Here is an 18291-nt window from a genome sequence, read left to right as displayed (position 1 = left end):
CCAAAACCATTGTTGGATGTTGACATCTGTAGGGTCCCGTGTTCCTTCTTGTGGACAAACCGCAGGCAGGTGGTGTGTGGCGTGGCTGTTGGGTTGGAATTCATTGGCTGCCTCTATCCGGTCACTGCACAGGGGAAAAGGGAACTGCCCTCTTGCCGGAAGGCACCGAGATGTGTTATCTTGACTGATAGAAACCAGACGGGGAGTCCTTGTTTCCCGGCAGAGGCGAGAGGGCAATGCTTTGCTTTTTTCTATTGCACACCGAGCATGTAAAAAAAAAATGTAATTTTAAAAACCCAGAAGTTACCAACATAAAAGGTCAGGCCCTCGGGGCCCAGCTTGGCATCTGGCTCCTGGTCACCCCGGAGGAGAGTTTCATGTGACTAGATAGAGGACAACCTCACTTTGTCACTGGCAGAGCAGCCTGCAGTCCTGACTCGGGACCTAAGCTGGCAGTGGGCTAAGCATACACCGTTGCCCACCTACCAATGCCAGCGGATAGGCCCAACCGTGAGATGAGAGATCGCTTTAGCCCAGCTGCAGTGAGCTACAATCATACCTGGAAATAGCCACTGCCTTCCAGCCAGGGCAACATAGGGAGCCCTTGTCTCTAAATAAATGAATGAATGATTAATTTTAGGAAAGAAAGGATTGGCAAAGATATCCAGTGATAGTAACTGTAATAGCATGTAACTTCGAAGAGAAATTTGATTTATCCAGTTTAAAATGTTTAGAAGTTACGACCCAGCATTTCATGTCCAGGAAGCTATCCCACTGAGGACTAGATACATAAACTCTAGCATATTTAATGGCATGAAAAAGAGCAAACACACACACATACACCACATGCACTGCTAGTGTCATGTGGGGTAAATAGAAAACAGCTTCCCAACCTGAACAAGAGCGAGACCCCGTCTCTACTATAAATAGAAAGAAATTAGCCAAACAACTAAAAATAGGAAAAAATTAGCCGGGCATGGTGGCGCATGCCTGTAGTCCCAGCTACTCGGGAGGCTGAGGCAGAAGGATCACTCGAGCCCAGGAGTCTGAGGTTGCTGTGAGCTAGGCTGACGCCACGGCACTCACTCTAGCCCTGGCAACACAGTGAGACTCTGTCTCAAAAAAAAAAAAAAAAAGAAAAAGAAAACACAGCTTATTGAGGGAAAACTTAGGACACAGCTAATACCCCCAAGTACCTCTTAGTCCACAGAGAAGGGTGTGGGAAGCTGGGCAGACCTACACCAAGAACTTGAGGAAGTTTCCAGTAAAGGGTCCCCATCCCAAAATGCCCTCCCTATTTATGGGAAAAGAGAAGTAGGGAGCATATAGGTGACAATAAGATAATGGAACTACTTGGTGGAGATAAATGATCTTGTGAGAAAGAGGGAATGTTCAAAGCTCAAATTCTGGCAGTACGCAATTCTATTAAGCTAATTCAGACCTACTTAAGAGTGAGACTGGCTGGATTTATGCAATTATATACGATGTTGCTATTATAAAGGATGAAGTGTGTGTGTGTGTGCAGAAAAGGTGCAGGAATACATACAAAGCCACTGATAGGGCTCATTCAAGGTACAATTGAAGAGGCAAGAAGTAGACATCTGTTTTGTGCGGTAGATTCCTATAATGCTTCAGTTTGCCACAATGAGCATGTACTGTAACTAAAATAATACTTTTACAATGAAAGTGTACTGTTTAAAAAAAAAGATTGGGTAAGGATGGATAAAAGTGTAAAGAATGTTTTAAGTGGTGAAATGCAGGTTTCAGTTGAAATTTTATACATAATTTCTAACCATAAGGAAGTTTCTTGGAACTCTCCTGGTTTCCATTTGGAAGTGTTCTCACTTGATCCAGTTTAGACACTAAGATGTGTGTTGGTAACGTAACTTGAGAGTAACTATATATCAGTGATCCCTAAAATATCGTGATCAAAATATTCCAGAGTCCCAGCTGCGACCCCTACTCTTGAGGCACTGTTTAACGGACCCATAACATGCGCTATCATGGAAAGTGGGCACTGCCTTGCCTTTTGTCACGATGGGACTTGACATGTGCACCAAGCCTGAGTCTCCAAATTATGAATCCCAGAACTCCTGGTACTGAGAGGAGGGTGGCTCCTCTACTCAGCCTGCCCAGGGGACAACACTGAATGGTAGATTTTACCCAATGCCCATCCTGCCTTCCCACGGCCAGCCCAGCTCCTGCCTGGAGGTGGTATGAGAAAACAGTATTGCACGTTACCTAGGAGGTGATTTGGAATATGCATTATTACTTAATCATTAGAATATTTTTATTTATTTATTTATTTTATTTTTTTGAGACAGAGTCTCACTCTGTTGCCTGGGCTAGAGTGCTGTGGCGTCAGCCTAGCTCACAGCAATCTCAAACTCCTGGGCTCAAGCAATCCTCCTGCCTCAGCCTCCCGAGTAGCTGGGACTACAGGCATGTGTCACCATGCCCGGCTAATTTTTTCTATATATTTTTAGTTGGCCAATTAATTTCTTTCTATTTATAGTAGAGATGGGGGTCTTGCTCTTGCTTAGGCTGGTTTCGAATTCTTGACCGTGAGCGATCCTCCTGCCTCGGTCTCCCAGAGTGCTAGGACTAAAGGTATGAGCCACCTCACCAGCCCAGCCTACAGTATTTTTAAAGATCTTATCAGCCTTTTATTTTTTTTTTTTTTTTTTTTTTTTTTATTACTCAGGCCTGGAAAATGGAACAGCCTTTTAAAAAGTTACTTAAAAACTCATGCATTCATTGCAATGTTTCCTGATCTAATTAATATCTAATTAATACCCCGTCTGGTGGAGTATTTTACCATAATGGAGGTAAATTTTCCTCAGGGTAACCCCAACACACAGTCACCATATACTGCCCTGGAAGCCCAACTTCAAATGCAGGCTGGACTAGCTGGCCAGAAACCCAAGCGAGAGGGTTGGAGGGTGGGCTTTCAAACACCCAAGTCAGCGGGAGTAGCATTGTCACTGACGGGAGACAGGTCGGCACTGCTCAGTTTGAGATTTGAGAAGATGCTACACGTGGTTGATACAGCATTTTTATTTGTGAAGCTATAACTAAACATGTCATCTTTGTTCTTTCCCATGATCCGTTTCCTTGTTCTATCAGACAGGAGCCTTGCTTTGGGAACTAAGCCAGGGGAAACCACTGCGGGTTTGGCACAGGCAGTTGCTCACCACCCAACGAATCATCTGCAAAGAAGCAAATGCCAGGACATTTCGATGCGTCAGGCCGAAAGGCACGTGCATGTCTTCACCAGGGCTGTCGGCCACAGCAGACGCTAGGCTGAGACCCTCTGAAGGGCCCATGTGCATGGGAGAGAGCTGCTGGGACACCAGGGTGGGCAGATATGTCTCAAGCTCTGTCCCTTCTCGGCCGGCTTCAGAGTGGGGTCAGATGTGGTGGCGATTGTAGAGATAGGACGGATACAGGCCATCGTAATGCCACTGGCGCCATTGCTCCACTGCCTCCCGGCTCCTCTCTTCCTGCTCTGGGAAGGGGACACACAAGCCACCTGTTAGTATGCGGAGGACTCAAGAAGAGCCACCAAACGGCCCGCCCTGTGATGACATGCACCGGGTGTGCTTGAAAGCCCTGGTGGCAGACAGAATGCCAGAGCTGGGAGGGACCCGGAGCACACAAGTCCACAGACCTCGCCTGAGTTAGGCTCCAGGTGACAGTCACAGCTGGCTACCAATGGAGCCGAGAGCAGGGCCCACATCCCTCATTCTTTTACCCGCAAGACTAGCCAAGGGGTACAGAGCTTTATGCAGCCACCAGCTCAGACACACAACTCAGACACAAGGTTAAAGAGTAACAACTCAGACACAAGGTTAAAGAGTAACAACTCAGACACAAGGTTAAAGAGTAACAAAGAGTCCATTCACAAGAATGGACTCCAAACCACACCTTGAAAACATCACGGAAGGAAATCATGGTGGACTTAGAGGGCTTTTTTTCCTCCATACTGTTCTGTATTTCCTAAGCTTTAAAGATAACATTTTGGTTTTTTATTAAACTAACTGGAAAATGGGTTAGATGGCGCAAGTGTGGGGAGATCTCAGTTACAGGGATTCAGGGTGATGGTTTCATGGGGTTCATTATCCTCCACATGTTTCCATATATTTGAAGTTCTCCATAGTAAAAGGCTAAAAAGGTCAGAAGTGAGTTTCAATGAGTAAGAAAGTCCTGCTTGTAATGTCTTTGGGAAGACACGTTTCCAAATAATATCTCTGAGCAGCTGTAGAATTAGTCTCCTGATTCCAGCACTAGCAGATGTCACGAGGCCTCCAGGGTAGGGAAGGCATTCGTGAGACTCCTCCACAAGTTAAACATAGGATTACCACATGACCCAGCGATTCCACTCCGGGGAATATACCCAAAAGAACTGAAAATGGGCTGGGCACGGTGGCTCACACCTGTAATCCCAGCACTCTTGGAGGCCAAGGCAGGAGGATCACTTGAGGCCAGGGGTTCAAGACCAGCCTGGGCAACATAGTGAGATCCCATCTCTACAAAAAAAATTTTTTTAATTAGCTGGGCAGGGTGGCATGTGCCTATAGTCCCAGCTATTCGGGAGGCTGGGGCAAGAAGATCACTTGAGCCCAGCAATTTAAGGCTGCAGTGAGCTATGACTGCACCACTGTGCTTCAGCCTGGGTGACAAAGCAGGACCCCTGTCTCCATCTCTAAAAAAACAAAAAAACATTGAAAACAGGACTCAAACAGATACTTATACACCAATGTTCATAGCAGCAGTATTCACAATAGCCAAAAGGTAAAAACAACTCAAGTGTTCATCAACAAATCATTGGATAAATAAAATGTTATGTATTTCTATGTAAACAAATATATATGTATAAAAAATAATGGCACATGCTATTATGCAACATGGATAAAGTTTGATCAGATCATCCTAAGTGAAACAAGTCAGGCACAAAAAGATAAACATTGGGTAAGCCTTATACGTTAGTATATTACAAAGTTTATTAGAGGTTCCCACCCCTGGCTGGTGGTTTGCTTCCACCAGCCAGGGGTGAGGCTGATCACAGCCTCCCAGAGGCTGGAGACAGGAAGGAGAGTTATTGCCCAGCGGGGGCAGGGCTTTGCAAATAGACAATGAGATGGTTGCACCACACTGTGACGCACTAAATATCCTACAGCTATAAGCTTGGCAATAGTTAAAAAGGCAAATATGATGTCATATATATTTTACCACAAATTTTTTAAAAAAGTATTTGTGAACAATGTCAGGAGGATGGGCAGTCCTAATGGAAGAAGGGGCTGTGAAGGATTAAACACCCTAAATAGCTCCTCTACCTCTGTTTCTTCAATGGGGACTTCAACCAAAAGCCTGGGAAGCTAGTTTTGGTGGACTTCAACCAAAAGCCTGGGAAGCTAGTTTTGGTGTCGGTGACACTCACGCTCTGTAGCATTGGCTGACAGGACGGTCTGCCGGCTTCAGTGGGCAGACCCAATGGTCTTTGGCGTCTGTTTGGAGGGGCAGTCAGAGGCCTGTGTGGACACTGACCTCAGGCCTATTAGGTGACAGGCCCAGTGACTGCTGTACATGCAGGTACCACGCTGCCAGGAATGTTTCCTTCCTACAAGACTTAGGTGCTGGGTACTTGAGGGACAGCCTGGGGCGCTGGATGGTCACCCTCAGCCCTTTGACACACTGCTGAAGCCAGCAGACCAGCTACGCTTTGCCAACCTTGAGTGTGGTTTGACATAGACAGTGATTGCACATCCCTTTTATGAAACAGGTGACCTGGGGACAGGTTGAACATCCAACTATCGAATATTCCTAGAGGAAGTGACTTTGTCTGGCAAGACGGCTTGCTGAAACCTGGGTCCTGATTGAAGGGGGTGCCAGGGCCTCAGGGAAGGGCTAGGGAGACAGACATTCTGAGCACTGCCCTGGGAGAGGTTCAGGCAGGTGAGTCCCCGTGCAATGGTCACTCCGGGTCAGTGGCGAGGGGAAGGGATTGATTGAAATGAGTTTCACCTTTTTCAAAACTCAACCTCGGAGGCTGGGTCTGCTCTGCCTGTGGGCTGCTTCCTGGATTGAGCTCTGGGGAGACCTCTTTGGTTGGCTTCGGCTTTGCTCTACCTCCCTCTCACTCTGTCCCTGCTTGCAGCTCAATTCCTGCATGACAGAAGCTCTCTGAGCCCCGCCCTGCGTTGGGTCACCTGGATTGACAAGAACAGCAGCTCTGCCTGCAAACAAGCCTCAGTTCCAACCCTTCCAACCCGAGGACTTCCTGCTGGCTCGGCCACCTGGGGTTTCCGTGCATCCTTTCTAAGCCTCACTTTTTAAGACCCTGAAATGCATATTGCAAGACCCATCTCCAGGCTGGTTTTAAGAATTAGTGCTTCCCACGGTGCTTAGCAGAGCAAAGGCTCAATGACAACCGCTGCTGAAACTAGTGTCCCCAAAGGTCTGGCGTCTTCTCCATCCGTGTGTGCGAGGCCCGCACACCTGGTCTTCCTGACCTGCGAGAGGACCTGTCATCCCGCGGGTGCCCAGCTCTGCACCCTGATTCATTCACCATGAAAGGGGAAGCAGTGATGTTTTCCCACCCACATGCTAGGGGGTTGGCCCTGAATCTCTGCTCGGAATAAAATGCTATTATTCATAGTACAAGTAAAAAGCACACTGAAGGAATTTTGGAGGCCACACTCTCATTTTTTAAATGCCTCTCCCCAGGCTGTCCACCAAGGTAAACAAATCTCTAGCAAGCATTTGCCTCTGACTTGTGATGGTGTGAGTTTTCCACAGTGTGTTCCCAAGAGAGTTTGCTTGGCCAGGATGAGTCTAACACCTGTTGGCAGGAGTCAGTTGGGTGCCACGTGCAGGGCAGTGGGCCCAGCCTGCAGCCCTTGGGACCTGCTGGTGGTAGCTTTTGTCCTTCTCACTAAGAGATGCCCTTAGAGGGCGTTCCCTTCCCAATCTGTCAAGGCAAACAAGCCAGGGGAACCGAAAGAGCTAATTCTCTAACAAAGTAACCTAAATTGGGGTCTCACATCCAAGGTCACGTGCAGCCAGGAGGTACCAGGTGGTTTTGTTCAGAGGTATTTCAACCTTCAAGTTTGGAAAAGGACCCAAAAAGAAATACACACACACACACACACACACACACACACACACACTGGCCTGTGGTCTGATGCCCACTATATGTTCCTAAGGAGGTTTGCTGCGGTGACACTTAAGGATTTGAGGGCACTTAATAGCAAAGTCAAATCCCACCGGGTGGGAGGCTGTAGCTCAAAGACAGGGCCTCCCTCTGCCCCCATCCCTACCCTGACCTACCCTCCCCCGAGGCCGTGGTGCAAACCATGCCAAATCTTTCAGGGTGCCTGAGGCTACCAGGTAAGCTGGAGCCTCAAGACTCGCTGGGGATGCCAGTGTTGGGGGTCCGGACACATGGCAGGGCGACAAACACCAGTGCTCTCTGAGTACAACTTTCCTGATTTGCTTCCACCAGCCAGGGGGTGACGCTGATCACAGTGAACACGTCAATGAAAGCCTTGATTTTCCAGGACGAAGTGGCACCTGGAGCTGTTACATTGACGTGAATCCAAAGGCACTTGAAAGCGAGTTTGGAATCTGCCCAATCCAGCTGTGCCAGAGCTAAGCCACTGGTTTGGGTGCTTAGGCAGAGAACACAGTGACCCCTAAGTAGCAGGAGGGAGGGAAAGGAGTTTTATATTCACACAGGCAGCAAACAGTTTCCCTGTCCCTGCAGCCCCCCAGGCCAACGGTGACAATGCTATTCTGTCCCTTCCACACCATCTCAAGTCCCCTGTGGCTGTTTTCTCCCTTCTTTTCAAGGTTCCCACGGATGCGAGTTGAAAGGAGATCCCGCCTTCCCTTCCTCCTCCAATTAAACTTTGGGGTAAGGAAGTGAGCTCAAACCCTGCGGCATCTCCCCATGTTTCACTTCCCGGAAGTCACTGGCCGCAGAGCACTCACCATCGTTCTGTTCCTCCACGAAGTTCTCAAACTCGTTCCTTTGCTCCTCGTAATGTTCTCTCCGCAGCTCATCAGCCCGCAGCTTCTGCCTGTTCTCCACTGTGAAAGGACAAGGGGCAGGAGTTGTCCCCCCTCCCCCCCTGGAAAGAGGGCATTCGGGGCACACATCAGGGGACACCAGCACTGCATCTGAGAATCAGAATCTAGTTTGGGGGTGGTGGTATGGTTTGGGAGGGATTGGGATGTGGGCTACCCCAAAATGGTTAACTCCTTGGAGGCGGGTGGGCCCTCAGAGCCCCTCACATGAAGATGGGGGACAGAGGTGCTGCTGTTGCCCCCAGCAACCCCAGTGTGCAAAAGGAAGTGGAGGGGGGATGGAGGAAGCAGTAAAACTGAGCAAGTCACGGTCTCCTACTCCCACCCCACACTCCAGAGGTGCTGGGAGAAATGACAGTACATCTTTCTTTGCAGATGGTGATATTAGAAACCATCTCAAATCCTTCCTGGAAGTAAGGAGCTTCCATTGATAAATAAATTATATGAATACTACTTACTTCTGTTCTATTTCTATGACTGCATCGAACTCAGATTAAAAATGAAATTATGTGTGAATTGGGTTTAGTACAGATTCATCTAGGTCCCTCGTTTCTTCCCGGACTTCTGCCATTACCTGTGTAGTTGTGGGAAACTTAAGTCCGTGGAATGGGCTGGCTGGCCAATCTGTCCCTGTGCCGCACCCCTTGTCCACACCCACATATTTCTCAGGAGGGGATTCAGACTGAGAGAAGTGAAGTGACCAAATGGGGATCACACAGTTTACTGGGGCAGAGCTGGGGCCAGAGCCCGGAGCCCCAGGCTCCCACATGGCCGCAGATGACTCTGAACACACTTGCACGGCAGCTTCCCTTCCAGGTCCAATGTTGCTCCAGGTATCAGAAAGCCACTGCGGGAGGTGTGGGGGCTTAGGGTTTAGGAAGCTGGTGCTTAATGAGCTGCTGACATTTCCTAAAGAAGTATTTTCCATCCCTTGTGTACTCAGGATAAGAAACAGCCTTCCCAAGTTGCCTTTTCAGAGGGGCCACTAATTGGACCTTTGTAGCAATGAAGAAGAATTTAATTCTCAGGACAAGATGGCATTTGTACGCCATGCATCGTTCTGTGTGTTGTATAGGTCACTTCTCAAGAATATGCATTCCTCCGACTCTCTTTTCACCCTGTCGTAACCTGCACCTTCAGCCCAGAAGCTTAGCGATGTCAGATGCCTGTGTCCTGGTTTATTAAAGTGTCACCTGCCCTTTACTCAGCCTGAGGAAATCACTGTCCTCCTGCCCCTCTGCCGGTGTTGGCTAGGCGACAGCAGAGGTACTCGTGTGCAGTCCCGGGCATTTGACAGGCTGTCCTGGGCCTTGACACACTGAGCTGCCACTGAGGTGAGGCCCTCAGCCTTAACCATGCACCTGGTTGTTCAGAGTCAGCTACAGAGGATGGAAGATTTTTCTTTTCCTAAAACAGCACCTCTTCCCCCTGACCCCCACCCCCAGAAGTCTTCCAGAAAGCTGTTTCTCTGATTTCAATCAAGAACAGCCGGGCCCAGTGGCTCACGCCTGTCATCCTAGCACTCTGGGAGGCCGAGGCAGGAGGATTGCTTGAGCTCAGGAGTTCGAGACCAGCCTGAACAATAGCAAGACCCCATCTCTACTATAAATAGAAAGAAATTAGCCAAACAACTAAAAATATAAAAAATTAGCCGGGCATGGTGGCCCATGCCTGTAGTCCCAGCTACTCGGGAGGCTGAGGCAAGAGGATCGCTTGAGCCCAGGAGTTTGAGGTTGCTGTGAGCCAGGCTGATGCCATGGCACTCACTCTAGCCTGGGCAACAGAGTGAGACTCTGTCTCAAAAAAAAAAAAAAACAACAACAACAACAACCCAACCTCCATCCCATCTTTTCAGTGTTTCTTGGCATTGCCAACTTTTATATCCCACATTGTGTGAAGCCTGGAGATTCTCCTGGTGTGTTTATACTTATCCAATTTTTTTAAAAAGATAATTTCATCTCCAAGCATTTCTATCTCTGTCCTTCCCCATCATTTGTAAACAGTCCTGTTATGTTCCCTGAGCAAGTCGCTTTGCAGAGCCCGCTGAGGGAGGGATACAAAGCGTTCATTCATACACACTCGCAAGGCGAGAATCGAGCCATAGACACAGTGGGGACAGTCCGAGCTTGGTGTCTTGGAAGAATCGGGTTCAGGGGTAAGAAAACTCACCTTCTCCCGAGGGTGGGCAGGTCGAGGGGACGAGTGCCCTGCAGCGGAGGGCCACAGACCCCACAGCAGAAGACATGCTCCCCCCGATGCATCGGAAGTGAAGGATAGAAAGCCTGCTCGCTGAACACAGTGCTTCCAGGGGCTGATCAATAAGGAAATCAGGGCCAGGGAGAGGAAGTGTCGGGGGTCACTGAGTACCAAAGCTATCCTCCAAGCCACGCTTCTCAGCACCCAGTTTCCCTGTGGGCAGTGCTGTTGTTCTTGCAGAGAAGGTCCCTGTGCCAACAGCTCCCCAAAGCACAGGCTGATGTGCTGTGTTCCTTCCAGACTAAAACATATAATCCCCACGCCCTTACGACTGTCACTTTCTGGAACTGGGATGCATCTTAGCCCTGCCGGGTGCATTTGATGTGAATGCTTTTTCTTTTCGCTCCTTACCCCAACAATGCATTCAATCCAACACTTGACCTATGATCAAGGGACTGTGGTGTCATTTCTAATTCAAAGCGGCAGCCACTTTGAAACGGAAGGCTTCATTCCCCCACTGTGTCCTGTCGCTGGCTGGGTGTGGGAGAGGAAGGAACTGGGGGGTGCGAGCAGAGGGCGGGCCGCCCTTCCCGCCATCCTTACCATTGACCTCATCTTTGGATGGGGGGGACCGCTTGCCGCGCCTCTTGAGGAAATTCGAGGCATCTGATTCCTGCATGAAAATCTTCTGTTTCACACCTGAAACCGGAGAGAGGAGCAGAGAGGCTGTCACAGCCAGCACGGGGGCGCCAGGGCTGCGGGGCGCTGGCCGCACCTGCTCTGTCCCCGAGGGTGGCCCCTGCACTCACCATCTGGGGCCTCCTCTCCTGCTGCCTGTCTGGTGCCCACTGAGGCTCCGGTCCCTTCCCGCAGCACTGTGGGACAAGGCACAGAGTGAGGCTGCGGCCTTGGGGTGGGGTTCGGCCCCGAGCTGGGCCTCTGTGGTCCTTTCCAGGCTTTAGTGGCCTGCCAGGCCCTGGCATGGGGCCCTCGGTCCGTCACATACCAGCCGCAGAGCCTGTGTCCCCAGGAAACCACCCAGCAGGCTGGTTTGGGGTTTTTCCTACTTTTTTTTTTCCCTTGCTTTTTTTCCCCTCTGTATTACATTGTATCACACACACACACACACACACACACGCATGCACACACATCCCAAGCATGGCCATCCCGACAATGAGCATGCCCCCGTTTAGCTGTGCCACCTGAGCAGACTCACCTGCAGGAGGCAAGTCCTCTTTACTGTGTCACCTACACTGTCCCTGGACCCTCCCACACTCACCGGCCAGGAGCACCACGGCCGACAGGCAGGACAGGAGCAGGACCCGTCTCCAGGTCATCTTTGCAGAGGTGGGGGCTCTGTCCGGGCACCACAGGGCAGACGAGGCGTCCTGCAGCCTGTCCTCGCTTCTGAGGGAAGGAGGAAGGGAGGGAAGAGAGGCAGGAGCCAGGATGCCACTGGGGGAGAGTGGGAGGGGTCCTGGCTGCGCTTTCCAATGGCAGCTCCTGGCCCAAGCACCGGAGATGTTTTTGGCGCCTGGCAAACCTCTCCAGAAGCAGAGCTTGTAGCTAGGGGCCCCAGCTGGGATGGTTTTGCAGCGGCCTTTCATACTCACACCCAAAGAGCTGCTGCTAAGAATCCCCAGAGTGGGGACTGCAGAGCCCAGGGGCTGGCTTCAAAGAGCTCCCTGTCGCTGCCCGGGGAGCTCAGGCCCCAGGCCTGGAGGCTGAGGCATGGCTTGTGTGGGAATGGAGGAAGCAGTAAAACTGAGCAAGTCACGGTCCCAGGAAAAGTGCATCACTGGGGGTTCTTGATCCAAATGTCAGGCCAGGAGGGACCCTAATGACTGGATACCCATGAGGGTGACGCCCACATGGACGCCGGGGCCATGTGAACAGTAACCAGGGAGCCCCTCTGCTCAATCCATTGCCCTCACCTGAAACTCACTCTCCAGCAAAACACGGAGCCTGAGGCCTGTGGGTCCCCCGAGCTCTTTAAAGCAATGGTCCCCAACCTTTTTGGCACCAGGGACAGGTGGGATATCATTGTGAGTTAGAACATTTCTAAATCCTTTCCGGTTCCCTATTTCCCTGTGGAAGACGCATTTCTCTAAGTGCCCAGCCAGAGTGTCAAGGAGCACATGGACAGCATTTTCCCTCTCGTGCCACGGAAACGTGATCGGTCTCTATAGAAACGGTGTCTAGAGGCCCCCCCATGAAATCGGGTCTGACAGGAGCTGCCCACTTAGGAAACACTGACTCGCCATGAGAGTGCATCAGCATCACTGGCCACGTGCCTGTTCCCAGCTTGGCCGATGACATCCTGGAGTCTATAGGGAAAGTGATGAACTACAAACCCTTCTCTGCATGTTGCTTTCCCACACGCCACACAAGGGGCCATGAAACGTTTCCCCTCCACCATCACAACTGGGATGGATGACGGGTTAGCAGAGAAGAAGCTTTGAGAAAGGTTCCTAGAATGGGACATTCTATATCTGCATAGAATACTGCCAAAAGATTGCGGCATCCGGGTTGACATTCAGGAGGTGGGCACTGCTATGACTATGCAAGCTATTCAAATGGGACATACGTCTCTATCAGTTGGTAAAAAGCCACCTGCCTGACTCTCTAACACCCCCAGGATGCCGCTGTCCATAATCTGCTATCGAAAGGGGGGTGGCTTGGCCAGGAGAAGACCTGGACCAATCCTTCCAGAAGCAGCTCAGTTCTCCCTGTGAGAGGCTTCCTGGCTCCTCCTCTGCCGCTGCCCTTGTCCTCCGCATTCCTCCTGGCCTGTAACCATTCCAGAGAATCCGACACTTTGTGGACACTCTGCTCTTTGTTCTGTGTTGGTAGCAAGCCCCTCTCCAGCCAGAGACAGTCTGGAAGGCAGGGTCTGGCCCACCTTTGCAGGAAGCAGGGCCTCTGCACAGACAGATTAGCACCTGAGCTGGCACCTGGAAAGCTGGCCATTTCCCTGAACAAAGTCTCTCTCTCTCTCTCTCTCTCTCTCTCTCTCTCTGTCTCTGTCTCTCTCTCTGTCTCTGGAAGTAAAGCACAGGGCTGCTTTCTGGTTTTGGAAACTTTTTAGGGGATCGGAAAGGAAAGGCTGTGTTGGCAAGGCCCGCAGAAGAGCACGGAAATGAAGCCTGTGGGACAAGAAGTGTCAGCCCAGCTGGCGGGGGTCCCTGGCTGTCCAGGAATCCCGTGAATGTATAGCTTGTGTTCTGAGCTCCCCACAGGGCGGGTGGCTCCACCAGCTCCCAGCCAGGGCTGTGCCAGGCACTGCTTGAGAGAGGCCCAGCGAGGGGAGGACTGAGTCTCCCCAGGAAGCCTGGGCTGAGGCTAAGCCATGCCAAACGAGGCAAAGAGGCCCCAGTCCTGTCATCCTCGCAGGAATGGCTTTGAAGGAGAGCTTCGTGCAGACCTCTGCTAGGTCTAAAGGATGGGCTTGGGGAACCGAAAGAACTGGGGAATGGCAGGTTCGACCCAGGCCCCTTCCCTCCTACTAGATGCCAAAATGCATCTTACTTGGTTGGACAGTGCCATCCAATTCTCAGTTGCACCCCAGCATTGGGAGATATATTAGAATGTAGCTTCCCCCAAAGTCTGGATACAGTCGTACTGCAATATGCTCCAAAGTGAAAGGACTCCATGGTCAAAAAAACTTAGGAAACACTACAGACTCAGTCTTCCTCCTCCCTACGAGATGCACAATGCACAGGAGTGTATTAAAGGCTCTGACAAGTCCTACAATAAGAGAATCTGTTTAATATTGTTTTGTCTTTCCCACACTTAATTTACCATGGCATCTTTATCATGGAGCCCTTCGTAATGTTTCGTGGCCGATTTTAGGAAGATCTGAACTGGTCATTTTATGGCAAGAAAGTCTACATTCAGAATAATCTTTAATCCAACTCAATTTTCAGAAAAAAAGTATAATTTAGTAAGTATTTTATATAATTGGGTCCCTGCCCTCAAATAACATACAGTCTAATTAGGAAGATAGTACTCACTGGGGACAGGTTTTTTTAAAAATGATAATATAGTATGCTGTGAATACCAAAGTCATCAATTCAAAGAATTGTCTTAGAAAGAGAGAGACAGAAAAATCTTCCAAGAAAGTTCCCGTGTGAAGGCAGGACGCAAGTCTCTGAAGGAAGCAAGCCATGTACCTTGGGAGCGAGAGCAGGAGACACCTCCTAAACTGGGGCTATTGGTCTGATCTTTAGAAAAAGCAAAAAGTCCAAGAAAAGACCAGAGGTGGAGAGGGACATCTAAAAGAAGGGCAATCATTGCTCTCGTGCATCTGGCTTTGGGACAAACTGGAAAGATTCTAAATTCAAGGTCGTGTGTTCTAACCAGAAGAAACTTTGGGGGGAAATGGCTTCTTGTCCTACGAACTGGTTAGACTCCGATTAGCATTGTTTTGAAAAACAGCCCGACTTAGGGTACGGTGCTCACAAATTACTCTCCATCTATGTATAACCAAAGCCTTAAGCATCCAATAAATCTGCCCTAAAAACAGCAACCCTTGGCATCTGATGCAAGAACACAATCCTTTGTCCCTGCAGTTCCCTGCCACCCATGGGAGGATTCAGGACAAGTGTCAGGGCAGGCTCCCGCGCTAGCTGTGCTGGCTTTCTTGCCAGACAATGCACCCAGAAATGCTAGTTGCCTTCTCACTGAGGAGCTCGGCCTTTTTTGTTTTGTTCTGATTTATTTTTCTGGTTAGTTTTGTTTTCACTGAAGCCAAATAAAGAAACAGCAACTCCAAGATCTTACAGTGTCTTGACAGCAGGAGTCAATTCTCATGAAATCGTTGTAATTTTAAAAGAGGGGAAGCCCCTAAAATTCTTGCAGCTTGCACTTTTGGGCGGGGCTACATACAAGCAGGGCGGTGACCCATGGCTGGGGCAGAGAAGCAGCATGAACAGGCTGGCTGGGAACAGCACTGATGTGTGAGGCTCCGGACCTTCTGGAAATAGCCAGGAAGGGAGAGCTGCAGAGACTGGATGTCACGTGGCTTGAAGGGGGTGGTGAGAGAACATCCCAAGCACAGAGCCACCTGCCCAAGGAAAGAGATGAGAAGGGAGATCGTGTAGGATTGGTCACTGCAAAGTGTCAGGACAATTACCACCTCTGATTTTCCGTATAAGCCCGAGGATGCTAGCACTCTGGGAGGCCGAGGCAGGAGGATCGATTGAGGTCAGGAGTTCGAAACCAGCCTGAGCAAGAAAGAGTGAGACCCCATATGTACTAAAAATAGAAAAATTAGCCGGGCATGGTGGTGTGCACCTGTAGTCCCATAAGCTGCCAAATTTATTGGCATGAAGCTGAACATAATACCCTATGATGAACCTTTTGTGTTTCTATGTCACGTATTAATGTCCCCTCTTTGATTCCTGATACTGGAAATTTGTACTTTCTTTTTTTTTTCCTTGATGAATCTTGCGAGCTGTTTATCAACTTTATTAATCTTTTTTAAAGAGCCAGCTTTGGTTTTCATTGATTTTTTCCCTTGTTGCTTGTTCATTTTCTATTCTATTGATTTATACTATTTTCTGTATTATTTATTTTCTTTTTTTTTTTTTTTTTTTTTGAGACAGAGTCTCGCTTTGTTGCCCAGGCTTGAGTGAGTGCCATGGCGTCAGCCTAGCTCACAGCAACCTCAAACTCCTGGGCTCGAGTGATCCTTCTGCCTCAGCCTCCCGGGTAGCTGGGACTACAGGCATGCGCCACCATGCCCGGCTAATTTTTTATATATATATCAGTTGGCCAATTAATTTCTTTCTATTTATAGTAGAGACGGGGTCTCACTCTTGCTCAGGCTGGTTTTGAACTCCTGACCTTGAGCAATCCGCCCGCCTCGGCCTCCCAAGAGCTAGGATTACAGGCGTGAGCCACAGCGCCCGGCCTTATTTCTTTTCTTTTGCTTGTTTTTGGTCTAAGTTGTCTTACTTTTTCTAGCTTCTTTTTTTTTTTTTTTTGAGACAGAGTCTCACTCTGTTGCCCAGGCTAGAGTGAGTGCCATGGCGTCAGCCCAGCTCACAGCAACCTCAAACTCCTGGGCTCAAACAATCCTCCTGCCTCAGCCTCCCGAGTAGCTGGGACTACAGGCATGTGCCACCATGCCCGGCTAATTTTTTCTATATGTTTTTAGTTGGCCAATTAATTTATTTCTGTTTTTAGTAGAGACGGGGTCTCGCTCTTGCTCAGGCTGGTTTTGAACTCCTGACCTTGAGTGATCCACCCGCCTCAGCCTCCCAGAGTGCTAGGATTAAAGGCGTGAGCCACCTCGCCGGGCCTTTTTCTAGCTTCTTAAGAAGTTTAAATCATTCATGTGAACTTACTTCTTTCCTTCTTTTTTTTTTTTTTTTTTTTTGAGACAGAGTCTCACTTTGTTGCCCAGGCTAGAGTGAGTGCCGTGGCATCAGCCCAGCTCACAGCAACCTCAATCTCCTGGGCTCAAGCAATCCTACTGCCTCAGCCTCCCGAGTAGCTGGGACTACAGGCATGCACTACCATGCCCGGCTAATTTTTCTTTGTATATATATTAGTTGGCCAATTAATTTCTTTCCATTTTTATAGTAGAGATGGGGTCTCGCTCAGGTCCAGCTCAGGCTGGTGTCGAACTCCTGACCTCGAGCAATCCGCCTGCCTCAGCCTCCCAGAGTGCTAGGATTACAGGCGTGAGCCATAGCGCCTGGCTCCTTCTTTTTTCATATCAATAGTTAATATCATGGATTTCCCTCTAAGCATGGCTTTTATTGCGTACCATGAATGTTGATATGCTGTATTTTCGTTGTCATTCACTTCTAAATGTTTTCTAATTTTCTCTGGGATTTCTTCAACCCATTCTTATATTTAAAAATGTGTTGCTTAATTTTCAGATGGTTGGAGATTTTCAGATATCTTTCCCTGATAAATTTTGTAGCCAGAGAACATGCTTAGTTATGTGTCTTCATCTCCTTTGTGCTGCTTTTAAAAAATAACACAGATTGGGTCATTGATCGTGAATGGAAATTTCTTTCTTACAGTTCTCGAGGCTGGGAAGTCCAATGTCAAGGCACTGGTGCTGGCGTCTGGTGAGGGCCTTCTGCTGCGGTATTCATGGCTGCAGGGCAAGAGAGAGAGGGAAGGGGGAAAATTAATCCTTTTATAAGCAGCCCCCTCCTGTATTAAACCCACTCCCTCCATAACAGCATTAATCATTCATGATCCTGATAAAGGCTTAGGTTCACTTATTAAAAATAAAAAATAAAAAATAAAAATAAAATAAAAATAAAAAAACACATATTCAACAATGGTTGAGTATCATGTCCTGTGAATGTCAATTATAGATTAGGCGCTAAAAGAACTTTGAAAAACTATGGTTCTCCTTCCACATTTTAAGTTGATATCTAGAGCTTTGTTGAACATTTAAATAGCTATAATTTTAGGCATACTGTAGGCATTGGAAATCAAATATTAATATAAGAGTAGTTCTATAGCTACCATCATCCATTTCTTAGAAATACATGAACAGGCTCTTCTTTAACAGTTCCAATTTTGACATATTTTCCTAGGTCCTTGAACTCTGATTTCCAGTCCCCCAGATGAAGTAGCAAAGGCTGTTCTGTTCCACTTCTTCGCAAAATATTTGCTTAATGTAATCTTGCAGCTTGTAAGTCTGTGATTTAGCACCTTGTCATGCTTCTTTGCCAGCATATATATTTTTTCTAAGACCATAATTCTTAGGGTTAATTTTTTTTCTTCTGGATTAAGTTGTAATCACAATTAATATCAGTGTCTAACTGGTCGAACAACGCAATGATTATGTATGAGATGACAAACAACAAATTATTCATAAATGTTAAATAATCATTAGATATTTCTTCATGAAATGAGTGTAGCTGTTTGTGAATTAGATTATATATATGTGGATGACTCTTCCTTCTTTCTACTTTGAGACAAGATTCAGCAGTATTCTTCATGTGTTTTTGTTTTTATGGATGGAAGAACTGAGGG

The 18291-nt window shown here is 48.4% G+C and overlaps 1 protein-coding gene across 2 annotated transcripts; it reads right to left on the bottom strand.

Annotated features, from left to right (window-relative positions):
* Positions 1-3039: 3039 nt before the first annotated feature.
* On the bottom strand, positions 3040-13225 carry UCMA (upper zone of growth plate and cartilage matrix associated). Of its 2 annotated transcripts, XM_012765707.3 has the most exons (5): positions 11564-13223; positions 11094-11159; positions 10888-10983; positions 7993-8091; positions 3040-3508 (listed from the first exon to the last, which is right to left on the bottom strand). In XM_012765707.3, the coding sequence occupies exons 1-5, from the start codon at positions 11889-11891 to the stop codon at positions 3411-3413; spliced, it is 687 nt and encodes a 228-aa protein (XP_012621161.1). In that variant the 5' UTR covers positions 11892-13223; the 3' UTR covers positions 3040-3410. The 2 variants fall into 2 exon arrangements, with proteins under 2 accessions (XP_012621161.1, XP_012621163.1); XM_012765709.3 differs by lacking the exon at positions 11094-11159 and having other exon boundaries at positions 11564-13225.
* Positions 13226-18291: the final 5066 nt, after the last annotated feature.

Source organism: Microcebus murinus, chromosome 25 (genome assembly GCF_040939455.1).
Source record: "Microcebus murinus isolate Inina chromosome 25, M.murinus_Inina_mat1.0, whole genome shotgun sequence".
Taxonomy (NCBI): Eukaryota; Metazoa; Chordata; class Mammalia; order Primates; family Cheirogaleidae; genus Microcebus; species Microcebus murinus.
This window is presented reverse-complemented; position numbering and strand designations above follow the sequence as displayed.

Coding starts and splice junctions, on each gene's coding strand:
- UCMA (XM_012765707.3), bottom strand. CDS start 11,891: ATGAAAGGCCGCTGCAAAACCATCCCAGCTGGGGCCCCTAGCTACAAG. Junction 11,160..11,563: donor GGCCGTGGTGCTCCTGGCCG/GTGAGTGTGGGA, acceptor CTTGTCCCACAG/TGCTGCGGGAAGGGACCGGA. Junction 8,092..10,887: donor ATCCAAAGATGAGGTCAATG/GTAAGGATGGCG, acceptor GTCCTTTCACAG/TGGAGAACAGGCAGAAGCTG.